General features: G+C 34.7%; 3 protein-coding genes across 4 annotated transcripts in view; 1 reads left to right on the top strand and 2 right to left on the bottom strand.

Moving 5' to 3' along the window:
- The window catches only part of LOC125858057 (heavy metal-associated isoprenylated plant protein 39), a 273,143-nt gene that overhangs the window by 128,489 nt on the left and 129,274 nt on the right, over positions 1-15,380 (bottom strand). The gene's annotated exons all lie outside the window — the stretch shown is intronic.
- Positions 10,429-12,988, top strand: LOC125858045 (uncharacterized). Its single transcript, XM_049537718.1, has 4 exons — positions 10,429-10,902; positions 11,580-11,632; positions 12,068-12,235; positions 12,685-12,988. Exons 1-4 carry the CDS (start codon positions 10,513-10,515, stop codon positions 12,920-12,922), a joined length of 849 nt encoding a protein of 282 aa, XP_049393675.1. The 5' UTR covers positions 10,429-10,512; the 3' UTR covers positions 12,923-12,988.
- LOC125858037 (pentatricopeptide repeat-containing protein At4g25270, chloroplastic) lies at positions 13,240-15,067 on the bottom strand. The gene has a single exon (XM_049537712.1). It carries the CDS (start codon positions 14,993-14,995, stop codon positions 13,367-13,369), a length of 1,629 nt encoding a protein of 542 aa, XP_049393669.1. The 5' UTR covers positions 14,996-15,067; the 3' UTR covers positions 13,240-13,366.

Here is a 15,380-nt window from a genome sequence, read left to right as displayed (position 1 = left end):
AAATTGTCTTTCTTAATGGAGACCTCGAGGAGGATGTTTATATGGACCAACCAGAGGGTTTCGAAATTAAAGGAAAAGATCAGATGGTGTATAAACTAAAGAAGTCAATATATGGACTCAAACAAGCCTCACGACAATGGTATATAAAGTTTAATGATACCATAACATCTTTTGGATTTAAGGAAATTACCGTTGATCGGTGCATATACCAAAAGATTAGTGGGAGTAAGTTTATATTTTTAGTCCTGTATGTTGATGACATTTTACTTGCTGCTAATGATTTAGGCATATTGCGTGAGATGAAAGACTTTCTCTCTATGAACTTTGAAATGAAAGATATGAGTGAGGCATCCTATGTGAGAGGGATAGAAATATTTCGTGATAGATCACAAGGATTATTGGGACTGTCTCAAAAAGGTTATATCGAAAGAGTTCTAGAGAGATTTAACATGAACAATTAAGAATAGTTCCTATTAAAAAAAAATGGGACAAATTTAATCTCATGCAATTCCCAAAGAATGATGTAGAACGAAAAGAAATGAAATCAATTCCTTCATCTTTTATTGTTGGAAGTTTGATGTATGTTCAAACTTGCACAAGATCGGATATTAGTTTTGCGGTCGCATTGCTAGGAAGATATCAAAGTAATCCTGGAATGAATTAATAAAAGAAACTGCAAAGAAAGTTTGTGGCATGTTATGAAGCCACGATTCATGCATTATGGCTGCGGAACTTCATTTCAGGACTTGGGGTTGTCGACACCATTACCAAGCTGCTGAAATTTTATTGTGATAATGCTGCAGCAGTATTCTTCTCCAAGAACAATAAGTACTCCAAATATGCCAAACATATGGAAATTAAATACTTTTCTGTTAAGGAAGAAGTTCAGAAACAAAGAGTGTTACTTGAGAATATTAGAAATGATCTCATGATTGCAGATCCGTTAACAAAAGGCTTATAACTAAAGACATTTAAAGAACATGTTCAAATGAGTCTTGGTTGTACTTATGATTGATACATTTATGATGTTTTTACACTCTGAGCTCAAATTATGTGTTTCTTGATATACATTAATGAATTTCTTGTTTCTCATAATGGTGTATACATTATTGTTTTGAGATATTACAAGATAAGTCTCTATGAGACATTATTGTGGACCATAATGTTATATGTTTTTATAGCTTATGAACCTAGTATGATAAGTTGCTAATGCTGTAGTATATGGAAGGAAGTATGTAGCTTAAAATTTATGTACAACCGCCATAACTCGCATTAGTAGTTTGTTATATTGTGGTATTTATGATGGACATTATAGAAGAGATTTATTAGACACGCAACTAATGTTTATTAAATATTAATGTTATATGGTCATTGGGCCAAGTGGGAGAAGGTAAGAATTATTATTTATTTACTATTAATTATTTTTTACTTATGGCCCAAGTTTACTTGGAATCAAAGTAATACCATAAATAATATTTAATAAGGAATAGATCTCGGCCGTACATTGGTTACTTGATGGACGTACCAAATTAAGTCATAACCTCTATAAATTGGTCCTCCCTTCACCCATTAGGGTTACCACATATTCTCTACATTAATTCCATCGCTGACGGTTGTGGTAACATAAAGTTAAGGCAAGGAGGTAGAAACCAATTTACGACTAACGCTTCCGCTTCTCTTTGTGATGATGTCTTCCGCATCAGGTATGTGCCTCTAACATTCTCTATGTAAGATTATCATGTTCAAGATCCTGAAAGTATTTAATCTTACATGCCTATCCCAGATACATGTATGTACTGTGATTCACATGTATCTGGGGATCTCGCTCGCCTATTTTCTTCTCGCACTGCCTTTCTCTATTTTAGAGTATCTGGTAGCAAAAATGGATATATCTAGATGTATTTGACTTAAATTCTGATATAAAATAATTAATTAGTCAGATAATATGTAATTGTTTCAAACTATAAAGAAAATTAATAAATATGATTAACATATTTATTTAATTAAATAGTTTTTCCTAATTTCTTTTGGTCTACAACTATTAAACCTGAAATATGCTATGACTTTTCCCCTCTCGGTTTTTAGTTGTCACAATCCCAGAAACACGTATACGGTTCCTTTCATAGTCATTAAATCATTATTTTTTGGCTTCATAGGAATTTATTTTCTTTTGACCGCTTTGTTGTATTAAGAATAATTATAAGTTGATTGCTATTGTTGAAAGGTTAACTCAAATTAAATTAATAGTCTAGTACTTTTTTAAGGGTTAAAGTTAATGGATCTAAAAAACACCTCATAAAGTATGAGGTCTAATGTGTAGACACTCACATGTAACTTCTAATTTAATGATGGACAAAATTAGAATTACATAAGAAAACAAGTTAGGAAGATACGACTCCACGGCTGAGACGACGAGACCCCAACTGAGAAGGTGGAGAAGAAGATGCCAAATGTGATGGAGAATAAATTATTTTACACTAATAATTTTTAACCTTTTAACTTTAACTTTAACCTAATAATACTTTTTTAAAATTTTCTACGATGAAATTGTTTTTCCATATGGCAGAAGTTTTAAATAAAAGAAAGAATATATTATACACAACATCAAATATTAGTCAAAGGTGTGTTTCACGAACCATTAATGATATAGTTCAGGTAGGAAATTCACACTACCAATAGTTCATGTATGAAATTCAACCTCGAAAAAAATAGTTTAAATGTGTTTTTGACCCTTCACTCGTATTAGAAATCACCTCAACTTTAAAATGTGCTAGTCAGTAAATGCGTGGTTCATTAATTCACGATACACCCTAATTTAAACTAATTATATTTTCGTGAATATTTTGCATATATATATATATATATATATGCAATGATCATATAGCTTTGCGTGTGGTTGTAATATTAGTTGATGGTGCAGCGGTATCCTGTCTGTTTAATTATCGCTACTTTTCCAAATTAATCTAATTAATGGTTCAAATGTCAATTTGTTATAAAGTTTACGTCCACTTTAAATGTTTTGGATTCGCTTTCAAATAATATTTTTCCTCTCGTCCATCAAAATGAAAGGATAATAATTATATAGTACCTCTTACCATATTCGTTATCAAGTGCTAATCCACGTCAATCCTTCTTTTATATTCGAAAAACTAATCAAATTATTAGAAAAGATTAAAATTTTGAAAAGAAATTGTCGGCAAATTAACGAAACACTTTTATTTGCTTATTTTTTTAATTAAGGTCCGCACATGCATATTCAAAATGCAAATTTTATTATTTTTCTTCAACTCAAACACGCAAAATATCTTATTGATAGTTTGAATGCACTAAAATTGAAAATTAAAGTCTGTCCATTCTAATCCCAGATTTTTCGTTGAAACATATATATAATAATTTATTTAAAATTTAATAAATGGTAATGTTGGTTTATTTAGACCTTAATTTGTGGAGGAAAATGAGAGTGAGTAACTCAATTGCGTGTAGCAATTGCTCATAATAATACTGTAATTTATGTCTCCATAATATGATTAAGACTTGTATTTTATGCTTTTAATTAGTTAGTTAGGTTGAAGACGTGTTAATTATGTGCATGGACTGAAAGTAGAAATAGAAAGCTGAAATGTGATGTTACGTACTTTGAAGACGTGTCGAACACCATTTGTGTGAAAATGGGACATAAATAGATGTGTGTTTTTTTCCTTTCTAAAATATAAAAGTTTGAAATAGAACAATAGCCAGGTATCTCGTGAAATTCCACAAAATGGGGTTTAGAGAGGCCAGAGTATATTGTATATGCAATCTTTATCACTATCTCTCCAAGGTAGAGAAACTATTTTCCGAAAGACCCTCAGCTCAAGCGAAACAAAACAACTAATAAAATAGGTGGAGAAACATGGCAACTTATGGTAAAGCAATAAAGTAACAAACACAAAAAGCTCGTTACTACCTATTAATCTTTTCTTATCCGTTATCTTCATACTCTCCTATGTATACTGTATACATAATCTTTATCACTATCTCTCCGAGGTAGAGAAACTATTTTCTGAAAGACCCTTGGATCAAGTGAACCAAAACAATAATAACTTTCTGACTTGGAGGAGGTAGAGTAGTGGGAGAGGTGGTGGTTTTGGCGACAGTGGTGGAGGAGATCTCGGAGAGGGTGGTTGCTTTGGTGGTTGCTTAAGTGGGGTGCTGGTGATGGAAAACAAAGTTGATTTGGGTAAAAGAAATGAGTTAATGATTAAGTGGTACTGATCCGGTTAAAATTGAGTAATTTTAGTTGATTTGGGACTTTCCATCCAATTGAGGGGCACATATGATAAAATTAATAACAGCTGGGGTGAGAATAACTTCATTATAACGATGAAGACATAGTGTTGGAATATCACAAGATCACGACCAGCTGGAAGATTCAGTCAACAGAAAAGAGAAGGTGAAGAGTAAAACTGGAAAGAAACTTTGATTTAAATGAGACAATGATCATCATCTGCTCTTCCATCCAGAGGGTTCCATAATATTAATTTGTAAATATTAGTTTTCCTTATTTTGTTTTTATGAAAATTGTAATTACATGTTTGTTACAAATTAGCCAATTAGCATAGGACAGTTGTAGAAGTTTGTTAGAAGTAGATTCTCATTGTATTATTTAAAGACATTTTTGTACAGAGAATACACAGGGAAAATCCTTCATCCTATTCTTCTTCTTGTTTTTTTTTTTTCCTTTCTTGGTATCAGAGCATAGACTCTACTGATATGAACCCTCAACATTTTTCTTCTAATTTCTCATGGGTGATCAAGATAATCCAACGCCTACTACTACTAGGACTCGAAGCCTTCTTCCAACTGCTAATGCACCTCCCATTGAGCTAATTAATCCGGCTCACCCTTTCTTCATATCTCATTCTGATTCTCCAGGTACCTTGTTGGTGAACACAATATTTGATGGCAAACGAGGCATGTGGATAGCCTTAACCGCGAAGAACAAATCTGGGTTTATTGATGGATCTACCAAAGAACCTGAAGCTGGAACAGATCATCACAGAGCTTGGTCCAGATCTAACAACATGGTAATCTCCTGGTTATTGAATTCTCTCTCGAGAAAATTCTGAAAGTGTTATCTATTACTCTACTGCTAAAGACATCTGGGCAGAATTGGAGGATAGGTTTGGACAGAGTTCTGGTCCACAACTCTTTCAGCTCCAAAAGGAACTTAGTGACCTGGTTCAAGGGCCATCTAATATTGCTGTTTACTACACCAAAATCAAACGACTCTGGGATGAGTTGGATACTTTGGACGCCTTCAGCTTTTGTCCTTGCGATTGTACCTGTTGAGCAAACGAGAAGAATATTAAAGCCAAGCAGGGTGAGCGTTTAGTTCAGTTTCTAATGGGTCTCAATGACTCTTACTGTGCTCCCAGAGGTAATATGGTAATATCTTGATGATTTCACCTTTACCCTCTATTTCAAATGCATATGCACTCTTAATCCTGGAAGAAAAACAAAGAGAGGTTCAGAATACACCAAAATTCCCTGGTGAATCTTCTTCTTTTGTTGTTGCTAACCAAGCCAATGTTGGACAAAGGTCTTTCTCTACTGATTTTAGGGCACAAAGAGGATCTTATGAGAACAAGAAGTCTCCTCTCTTATACAAGTATTGTAAGAAACGAGGGATCTTATTGAGAAATGTTATACGTTGTATGGGTTTCCAACAAATTTTAAATTCACTAGGCAGAGGACTTCTCAAAGTTCTGTTCAGGGAAATGTAGTGACCTCTAATGATGTTTTCGGAGATTCTTTCATGAGTGATACAGTGTCTACTGATCAGGCAAAGTTACTCACTGCAGAACAGTTAGCTCAGGTGATGCAGATGCTTCAACATGTGAAAAATAGTGATCAAGGCACCAACAATTCTGAGGTCATAACTTCTGTTAATTGTGTTGGTATAACTCTATGCTCTAGTCCTTTTTCCTTAAATTTACATGTTGATTCTAAGGGCAACGCTAAACAAACTTGGATTATAGATTCAGGTGCAACAGAGCACATGAGCTATAATAAGGATTTCTTCTTCTATTTCAAGCGTTTGTCTAAGCCTATTTATGTCAATCTTCCTAATTCTCAGATTGTCCAAGTTTCTTACTCAGGATCTGTCCAGTTTTCCCCTAATCTATTATTCACAATGTGTTGTTGTACCTAGTTTTCACTTCAATCTTTTGTCTGCCCATAAATTATGCAAACAACTTTCTAATATGTTAATTTTCATATCTTCTCATTGTTTCATGCAGGGCCCTTCAATGAAGAGGCCAATGCTCCTTGGTGAAAGTCAGAATGGTCTTTATCTTCCCAAGACTAGTCTTCTAGATCTTCCCTCTACAAATGCTAGCTCTAGTTTTCATTCCTCAAAGGATGTTACATCCACTTTATCTTGTATTTCTTTTTCTGATATTAAGAGCAAGTTATGGCATGTAAGATTAGGGCATATGCCCCTTTCAAATATCCAGCACATTAATGAAATTTCAGTTTCACTTTGTTCTAAATTCTCTGTTCCTTGTTTTGTTTGTCCCTTGGCGAAGCAACACAAACTCCCTTTTCCTAGCAGTCACATTGCATTTAAACAAATTTTTGACTTAATTTATATTGATACTTGGGGGCCTTTTCAAACACCTACTTATGATGATTTTAAGTATTTTTTGACCATTGTAGATGATTTTAGTAGGGGTACCTGGACATTTTTACTTTCCACTAAAAGCAATGATTTTCCTATGCTCAAATCTTTTCTTGCTATGATTGAGAGACAATTCAACAAAAAGGTTAAAATCATTAGATCAGATAATGCTTGGGAATTGGGGTCCAGTCAAGAGAATTCTAAATTTCTATCTTCTCAAGGGATAATCCATCAAACCTCTTATGTAGCCACACCACAACAAAATGATGTTGTTGAAAGAAAACACAAACATTTATTAGAAGTATGTAGGGCTCTTTTGTTTTAATCTCATCTTCCTCATAAATTTTGGGGTGATGCTCTTATGACTGCAACTTATCTCATTAACAGATGTCCTACTAAATTATTTTCTTTCAAGACTCCTTATGAAAAACTGTTTCAGCATCCTCTTACATACTCTCATTTGAAATGTTTCAGATGTCTTGTTTTTGCTTGTTTCTACTGCTACGCAAGGTAGATCTAAGTTAGCACCCAGGGCTGAACCTTGTCTCTTTCTTGGGTATCCTTTTGGCAAGAAAGGATACAAGTTGATGTCTTTGCATTCTCAGAAGCATTTTGTTTCAGAAATGTTAAGTTCTTTGAAGATATATAACCTTTTGCCACAATTCAACCTCTTGTTTCCATTTTTCCTCTTGATACTCCTACTACTTCTGCATCCTATGACTATGTTTTTCCTACCAATCATTCACATCCTATTGATCCTAACTTTTCTAGTGCTCCTAACATCCATGATCTTCCACCTGAATCTCATATTCCTTCTTCTCCACTTTCAGTTTCTCCTCCAAATCTTTTTGTTCTCGGGAAGTCCACTAGGTCTGTCAAAACTCCTGCTTACCTAGAGGATTACGTTTGCAATAGTGTTTATCTCTCTAATGTTTATGTATTTGCTTTTCTTCTCCTACTCATGTTTCTCATTTTGCTTTTTCCGCCTTGTCTCAATCCAATCAAGATTACATCACCTCTTTATCCCATGTCACAGAGTCTACTTCTTTTTCCCAAGCTAGTTTATACCCAAGTAGGAGATATGCTATGACTAAAGAACTTGATGCTTTGATCACTAATGACACTTGGGAAGTGGTTTCATTGCCTGCTGGTAAGAAAGCCTTACCTACAAAATCGGTTTACAAAGTTAAATTGAACTCATCAGGTAGTGTTGAACGACTTAAGGCTCATTTGGTTGTTCGAGGCGACATTTAAAAAGAAGGGGTTGATTTTACCGAGACCTTTAGTCCTATTGTGAAGATTACTACTATACGTTGTGTGCTTGCTATTGCAATTAAGAAGGGTCGGGGTTTATACCAATTAGACATTAACAACGTTTTTCTTCATGGTGAATTAGATGAGGAAGTTTATATGAAGTTTCCAGTAGGTTTGGAAGTCACTGATCCTACTAAAGTTTGTCAACTGAAGAAGTCTCTTTACGTCTTGAAGCAAGCTTCGAGACAATGGTATGCTCGTTTGATAGCAACACTCAAATTCAAGGGTTTTACTCATTCTTTAAACGATTATTCCCTGTTCTAAAAATGCCACGATTCTTCTGTTTCATTTTTAGCTGTCTACGTGGATGACATTCTCCTTACTGGCAACGACAAAGCAGAATTAGATGCCCTCAAATTGTTTTTTGGATTCTGAATTTAAAATCAAGTAATTAGGGGACTTGCATTATTTTTGGGTATTGAGGTCATCAGGGAGCGTCATGGTTTGATACTCAATCAACGTAAGTCTGTACTAGAGCTTTTGTCGGAATACAATTGTCTTGGCCTCAAACCTACTCCTTCACCCTTAGATCCCACTCACAAGCTACAGGCCAATATGGGTTCTCCTCTTCCAGATGCCACTGTTTATCGCCGTTTGATTGGACAACTGAATTTTTTTACTCACACTAGACCTGATATTTCTTTTTCCGTCCAACACCTTAGCCAATATATGTAACAACCTCACCAGGCACATCTTTCAGCTGCCCATCATGTTCTGCGTTATCTCCTTTCCGATCCAGGCTTAGGATTTTTTCTCAATTCTTCCCCATCTTTCACTTTGCTGACTTTTTGCGACTCTGATTGGGCTACATGCCCCGACTCTCACCGGTCAGTGAGTGATTTCTACATCAGTCTTGGGGGTAGTCCTATTTTTTGGAAATTGAAGTAACAAACTTCTATTTCACTTTCCTCTGCAGAGGCAGAGTACAGATCCATGCGGCGTGTTGTTGCAGAATTGACTTGGCTTGTCCGACTCTTCTCTGATCTCTCTCTTCCTCCTACTCTACCCATTTCCCTTCATTCCGACAGTCAGGCTGCAATTCACATTGCTAAAAATCCAATCTTTCATGAACGGACCAAGCATGTTGATTTGGATTACCATTTTGTCCGGCAACAGTATCTCACATGACTCATTTCCCTCTCTTTTCTTCCTTCCTCTTCACAAATTGCCGACCTTTTTACGAAACCTTTACCTGGTTCCTCTCATCGTCTTCCCTTGGACAAATTGGGTGTTCGTTTCTCCCCCTCCAATTTGAGGGGGGATGTTGGAATATCATAAGAACACGACCCGCCGGAAGATTCAGTCACTAGAAAAGAGAAGGTGAAGTGTAAAATTGGAAAGAAACTTTGATTTAAATGAGACACGTGATCATCATTTGCTCTTCCATCCAGAAGGTTCCATAATATTAATTTGTAAATATTAGTTTTCCTTATTTTGTTTTTATGAAAATTGTAATTACATGTTTGTTACAGATTAGCCAATTAGCATAGGACAGTTGTAAAAGTTTGTTAGAAGTAGATTTTCATTGTATTATTTAAACACATTTTGTACAGAGAATACACAGGGAAAATCCTTCATCCTATTCTTCTTCTCCTTTTTTTCCTTTCACACAGTAAATCAATAAAACAAAAAAACAAAGTTAGAGGGATATTTTTACTCTTTTCCCTAAATTTTATAACCAAATGCCAAAATGCCTCAAAGTGCTACCAAAATCTATGGCCCAATGGGTCCTAGATAGAACACAATATCCAGCACCAAAGAGTGGACACGTGTTAGTCTAAATATTATCCAAGACATGAATTTAAGGTACAAACGTCACGAGTTTAGAACCATTCAAAAATGTTCTTGTATTTTGTCGTTATGAACAGAATCCACTAGTGGATCTATAGCCACAAAACTTACCTGGAAATTATCTTTTATGGTTCAGTATAAAATAAATTGATTAGAATAAAATCATTTTCAGATTTATAAAAGTGGAACTTTTAGGTGTAAAAAAATAAAATTAAAAATTGTCATTTAATTCTCATCCTTTTTTATTTTTCATAGTAAAAGCCAAAACGTTTAAAGATAGAAGTTGGATGGTACTTAACGGAGAATGGAAGAATTTAACAAAAAAATTTCTTCAAGATTAAAACTAGAAATTTATTTATATTTATTTGGTTAATTAAAATTATAATCATTTCAGTTTTAATCCAATTTATCTAACATCTATCAATAAAAATATAACCAATGGTATATGAGAAACAATTTCTCTACATAAAATCTGTTGTACACACTAAATTCTCCAAATTTCTAATATTAGACTAAGTATATTATTATTGTTATTGCTATCAATTATCATATTATAATGCTCATTATGTAACATTTCTGACTCAAAAATAAAATAAAATTATGAAGTATGTGAAACAAGACAAAAGAGAATAAGAAGAGTATCAATCAACCACAAAAAATCACAATTTACAAAAAAGAAAGAAAAGTTTTTCTTCTTTTTCTCTTTTGACAGTGATGAGAAATCAGTGAGCGGAAGGTGAAAAAAAATGGCACAATGTCAATGGCAACCGCATTTTCAAACAAGATTGAAGAAAGATGTTTCTTGGAAATGCAGAGGCCTACAATGTATTTCAATTAACAGAGACAAAGGCAAAGGAATTCGTAATTGGAAAAAAAGATTGCAGATGCCACAATGTTGCAGCAGTTCATTTCCAGTTTCATCAACAACAACGAGGGAATTAGAAGTGGGGTTAATCAATTCGGAGGGAAAACAAAGAGGAGAAAATGAAGTGGGATGTTTTGTGAATGAAAATGGATGGAAAGTGAGAAGGATGATTGAGACTGAACAAGAAATGAGGAATGTTGCTGCTGTTCAAGCTGAAGCCTTTTATGAACCTCTTCTTATCTTCAATGATTTATTCTTTCAATTCTTTCAGGTTCTTCATTTTTCTAGCTGTTTTTGTTTTTCAAGAATTTGTTCTTCCCAATAACCCATTCTTGATTTTTCTGTGTGTTTGAACTCTGTTTGTACTGTTTTCTGCATTATTTTGTACATATGGAGGTTGCGGATTAGGATAGTAGGTAGTTGAGCATTGTCTCACTTCCCAGCAGGATAGATTGATGCATTGTATCTGTTTCTCGATTCTTATTTTGTACCACTGGTAGTAGCATTTGTCTCGTAGCTGGCTTATCTTAGGACCTTTGTTATTCCTCGTTATTCATTGTGCTTTAGTTATCACATTAGTTTGTTATGGTTGTTGCCCCTCTTGTGTTAGCTGCTATGATCGGAGAGTCTTTTGGAAACAGTCTTTCTAGTAGTAAGATTTACGTACACTCTACCCTTCTCAGACCCACATTTGGAACTATACTGGATTTGTTGTTGTTGATGATGATCTTTCTAGAAAACAGATGGGGGCATGCAATTAGAAAATGAGAAGAAGAATGAAGATCATATATTTGTTTTCAGTTTCATATCTCTGTTATTTAGGAACTGAATTTGGCTGTATTTTCTATCTGTTATTCTATAATCCCACCAGCACTGTTCTATCTGTTATTGTTCATGTATTAGTGTTATTTTTATCAACATAATAAAGTAAGAATTATGATTCTGTAGGCTGAAGTACTTTCGGGACTACTTTACAGACTGAAGAATTCTCCACCAGACAGGTAAAAATCAAAACTTAGGAACGAGGTCGAACCTTGCTGTTAAGAAAATCTAGGTGTATTAAACTACGCTTCAGTCCCAAAAAATAAAATCTAAGTGCATTGTTTAATATTTGTAGGCGAAAATAATAACATAAACTTCATTCTCTGCTATGGTGATTCTGAATTTGTCTTGATGAACTCTAGTCTTATATGTACAATATAGTATCCTGAAAGATGGTCTAAACAAATTAGATTATTGCAAATGGACTATATTTGAGTTCTGATGGTTTCCTTCATTTCTAATCAAGCTCAAACTAATTCAATGTTTTTACAAAATTTCGAATAGATAACCAACCTATAGTTACACTACTCCAACTAGATCAGTGTTGTTCTTGTTCTAAAAATGAAAATAGTCATCAAGTTCAGTTCAACTTTCTGAAATTCTTGACTAAACAGGTATGCATGTTTAGTTGCGGAGGCCTCAACTGACACTCCTGAGGTAGAACAAGATCTTGTAGGAGTCGTTGATGCTACAGTGTATAGAGATACTGATGTTCTTCAGTTTCTTCCGGGAGCAACAGAATATATCTATATTTCTGGGATCGCTGTATTGAACAACTTCAGGTCCAAGATTTAATACTTGTCCATTAAAGTGAATTGATGCTTTCTTTGACATGGCACAAAATACTTTTTGTTATACAATCATTTGTTTATGTTCATTGTTTCCAGCTGTTAAAAATGTCTTGAATTATCAATGGAACATCTTAAACAGATCTGGGAAATATAACTAACATCATTCAAGATTCAAGTCCTTTAATGACATAATCTCTCTACTGCTACTTCATAATAATAGTCACTGAACAGAAGATTCCATTCCACTATCAGACCTTTTCAACCAAACACTAGCAAGATGATTCAGGAAATGAAGTTCTTTCATAAAACATTATTCGTCATATATCACTTGCAAACATAGATGGTGATCCTATGTTAAATAATATACAGATGAGTTATGTCTGCCTTTTACGTTCAAATGGTATTTGGATATGACACATTAAAATGTTGATTAACTGCAGGAGGCGGAAAGTTGCAACTGCTTTGCTTAAGGCCTGTGATGTTCTTGCAAGATTTTGGAGTTTGGAATATCTAGTCCTAAGGGCATATGAGGATGATTTTGGTGCTCGAAAATTGTATACAAATGCAGGTTATATAGTAGTTTCAGGTGATGCTCCATGGAAGACAACTTGGATTGGTCGAAGAAGACGAGTTCTTATGGTTAAACAGGTCTCACCTGAATCAACTTACATTCATTGAAACAGAAATTTCGATTCAAGTCTTTTTAACAGTTCCTTATCAAATTAGTCATTCCAAAATACCTGAGGAAAATTAGATTTCTGCAAATTAATATATATAAGGTGTACAAACCTATAGCATTTGATCTTCAGGGAAGAGTATTTTATGAATCTTGTAAATATTCCCTTTATCTTCAGAGTTACATAGCTGCTCTGCTGTTCTATCCTCACATCAAATACCTTAAACAAGATCTAATTCTCTTGTTAAATCTTGTGGATGACTGGGGTCGAATTATGGTAAAATTTTTGGCTAACTTTTCATTGACTAAATTTAAGAAAATAAGCACATTGAAGAAGATAAATAATTAAGAAAACCAAAGAATGTGGTGCAAATGTAAAGAAATACATACAGTAGGGAGTATGGTGTATCCGTAAAATCATTGACAAAATATCGTTTTAAGAAGCTTCAACGTCTTTCATGTGGTAACGGAGAATCCAATCCTCGTTCTATCATCATTTGCTTTGTTCTCTGTACATCCTCTATTAGACCAGCATTCTTATAAATCTTCATCAAAAGCTCAAAATTATGGTCATTATCTGGCTCCAACTCGAACAGATGTTGCGCAGCTACTTCTCCTATTTTAACATTGCCATGTCTGTAGCACGCATATAACAATGCACCCCAAACTGTTGGTCCAGCTTCAAATTCCATTTTTTTCATTACAAAATTAAAAGCTTTGTCTATCAATCCTAACCTCCCATATAGATTTACCATACAACCATAATGCTCCATCCTTGGACTAATATCATACCTCTCTTGCATAATTCTAAACAGCCTCTCTGCATCCTCTAGTTTCCCTAAATGAGCACATGCCGACAACAAAGACACAAATGTGACACTGTCCGGTAGGTCACAAGATTTTACCATCTTCTCAAAGTACAATAGGGCTTCAGGATGCTTAGAGTGAGCTGAAATGACTGAATTCCATGACACTACATCCCGTTCATGCATATTTTCAAACAACCATCTCACTTGATTCAACTTCTTTTGGTCTGCATAGAAATCAACCAATGAGTTAACAATGGACAATTCTTGATTAGTTCCTCGACGAAGAACCCATCCATGAATTTGTTTCCCAATTGATAAAGGTATTCTGGCCACAAGTAATGCTGATATAGAAACAGAGTCAGGTTCTATTCCATCACGTATCATAAGACGAAACAGGTTTAACGCCTTAGTTATGAGCTCATGCCTCATGTATCCAATGAGCATTGAATTCCAAGAAACCAAATCCTTTGTCCCAATTTGATCAAAGAGCTTTTGAGCCTTAACAATATCACCACATTTTGAATACATATCAACAAGTGCATTTAGAATAAACCCATTACTTCTAAATCCACGACGAATCACATGCCGATGAACTTCCTCTCCTACATGAATCAACCCAACACCTCCACAAGCTTTCAATGCACGTGGGAATGTGTAACAATCAGGCTCTACACCCTCTTCCACCATCTGAAAATACATGGCTAACGCATCTTCAAACAAACCCTTCTCAGCATACCCCGATATAATCGAATTCCAAGGAAATGCTGAGGTATTTCTCTTAGGCATTTTATCAAACAGTTGATGGGCCTTCTGAGTTTGTCCACTGCACGCGTAAAGTCTAATCAGCTTCGATGAAATACCCACGTTTTTACGTAAAAGCTTCTCGGGAATGAGGTTATGAACACGGATACCATGATCAATTGCCTGCAATTGAAAGCATGTTTCTAAAAGGGAAGCAAAGATTTGTGGGTCGTAAATATCAGTGCCATTTTTCACAGTGACTTCTAAATTCCTAATGACAGTTTCAAGAGCTTCGAGTTTAGTTTTGGGTGGGATTTTCTGATTTGAAAGCAGCTGGGTTTGGCCTGATTTTTGCAGACTGATGCGGCGGCTTTTTGGGTTTTCCATATGAAGTTTCTGGTTTTTTGTGTTTTCATTTGTAAAAGAGAAAGTTGGGTGTGTGGATTTTGCAGAGCGATGATGCGGCGATCTGAAGTTCATGCTAATGGCAATGTTTTGCTGCAATGTTAGAGCCATTGTCTCCATTTGCAGTATTTTCTGCTCAAGTGAATTAGTGAAAAATCATGGAAAAAGCAACTGAGAAGAGTCCTATGCCCTCAATGTGTATGCATGAATTATATTCACTAATTTGAATTCACTTTAGGAAGAGACTGACTCTTTTTCTAGTATTTAAAAGAAATATCTTGAATTTTAGTAGTAGAGTGAGTTCCATTTTGGATGACTTCGGGAGCACAGGGTAAAACCTTTACCGTAAGACAATTTTTGATAGTATTAAATTAAGAAAGAATATAAATTAATAAATATATAATTGTATTTTTTAACTTGGTCTCAGTTATATTTAATGAAAGACGCCACAAAGCTAGTATAGTTATCGCACACCTGATCTTCTTTTGACTTAAAAGTGGACGAT

This window comes from Solanum stenotomum, chromosome 3 (genome assembly GCF_019186545.1).
Source record: "Solanum stenotomum isolate F172 chromosome 3, ASM1918654v1, whole genome shotgun sequence".
Classification (NCBI taxonomy): Eukaryota; Viridiplantae; Streptophyta; class Magnoliopsida; order Solanales; family Solanaceae; genus Solanum; species Solanum stenotomum.
The sequence above is the reverse complement of the archived record's forward strand: the minus strand, read 5'-3'. Positions and strand labels throughout refer to the sequence as shown.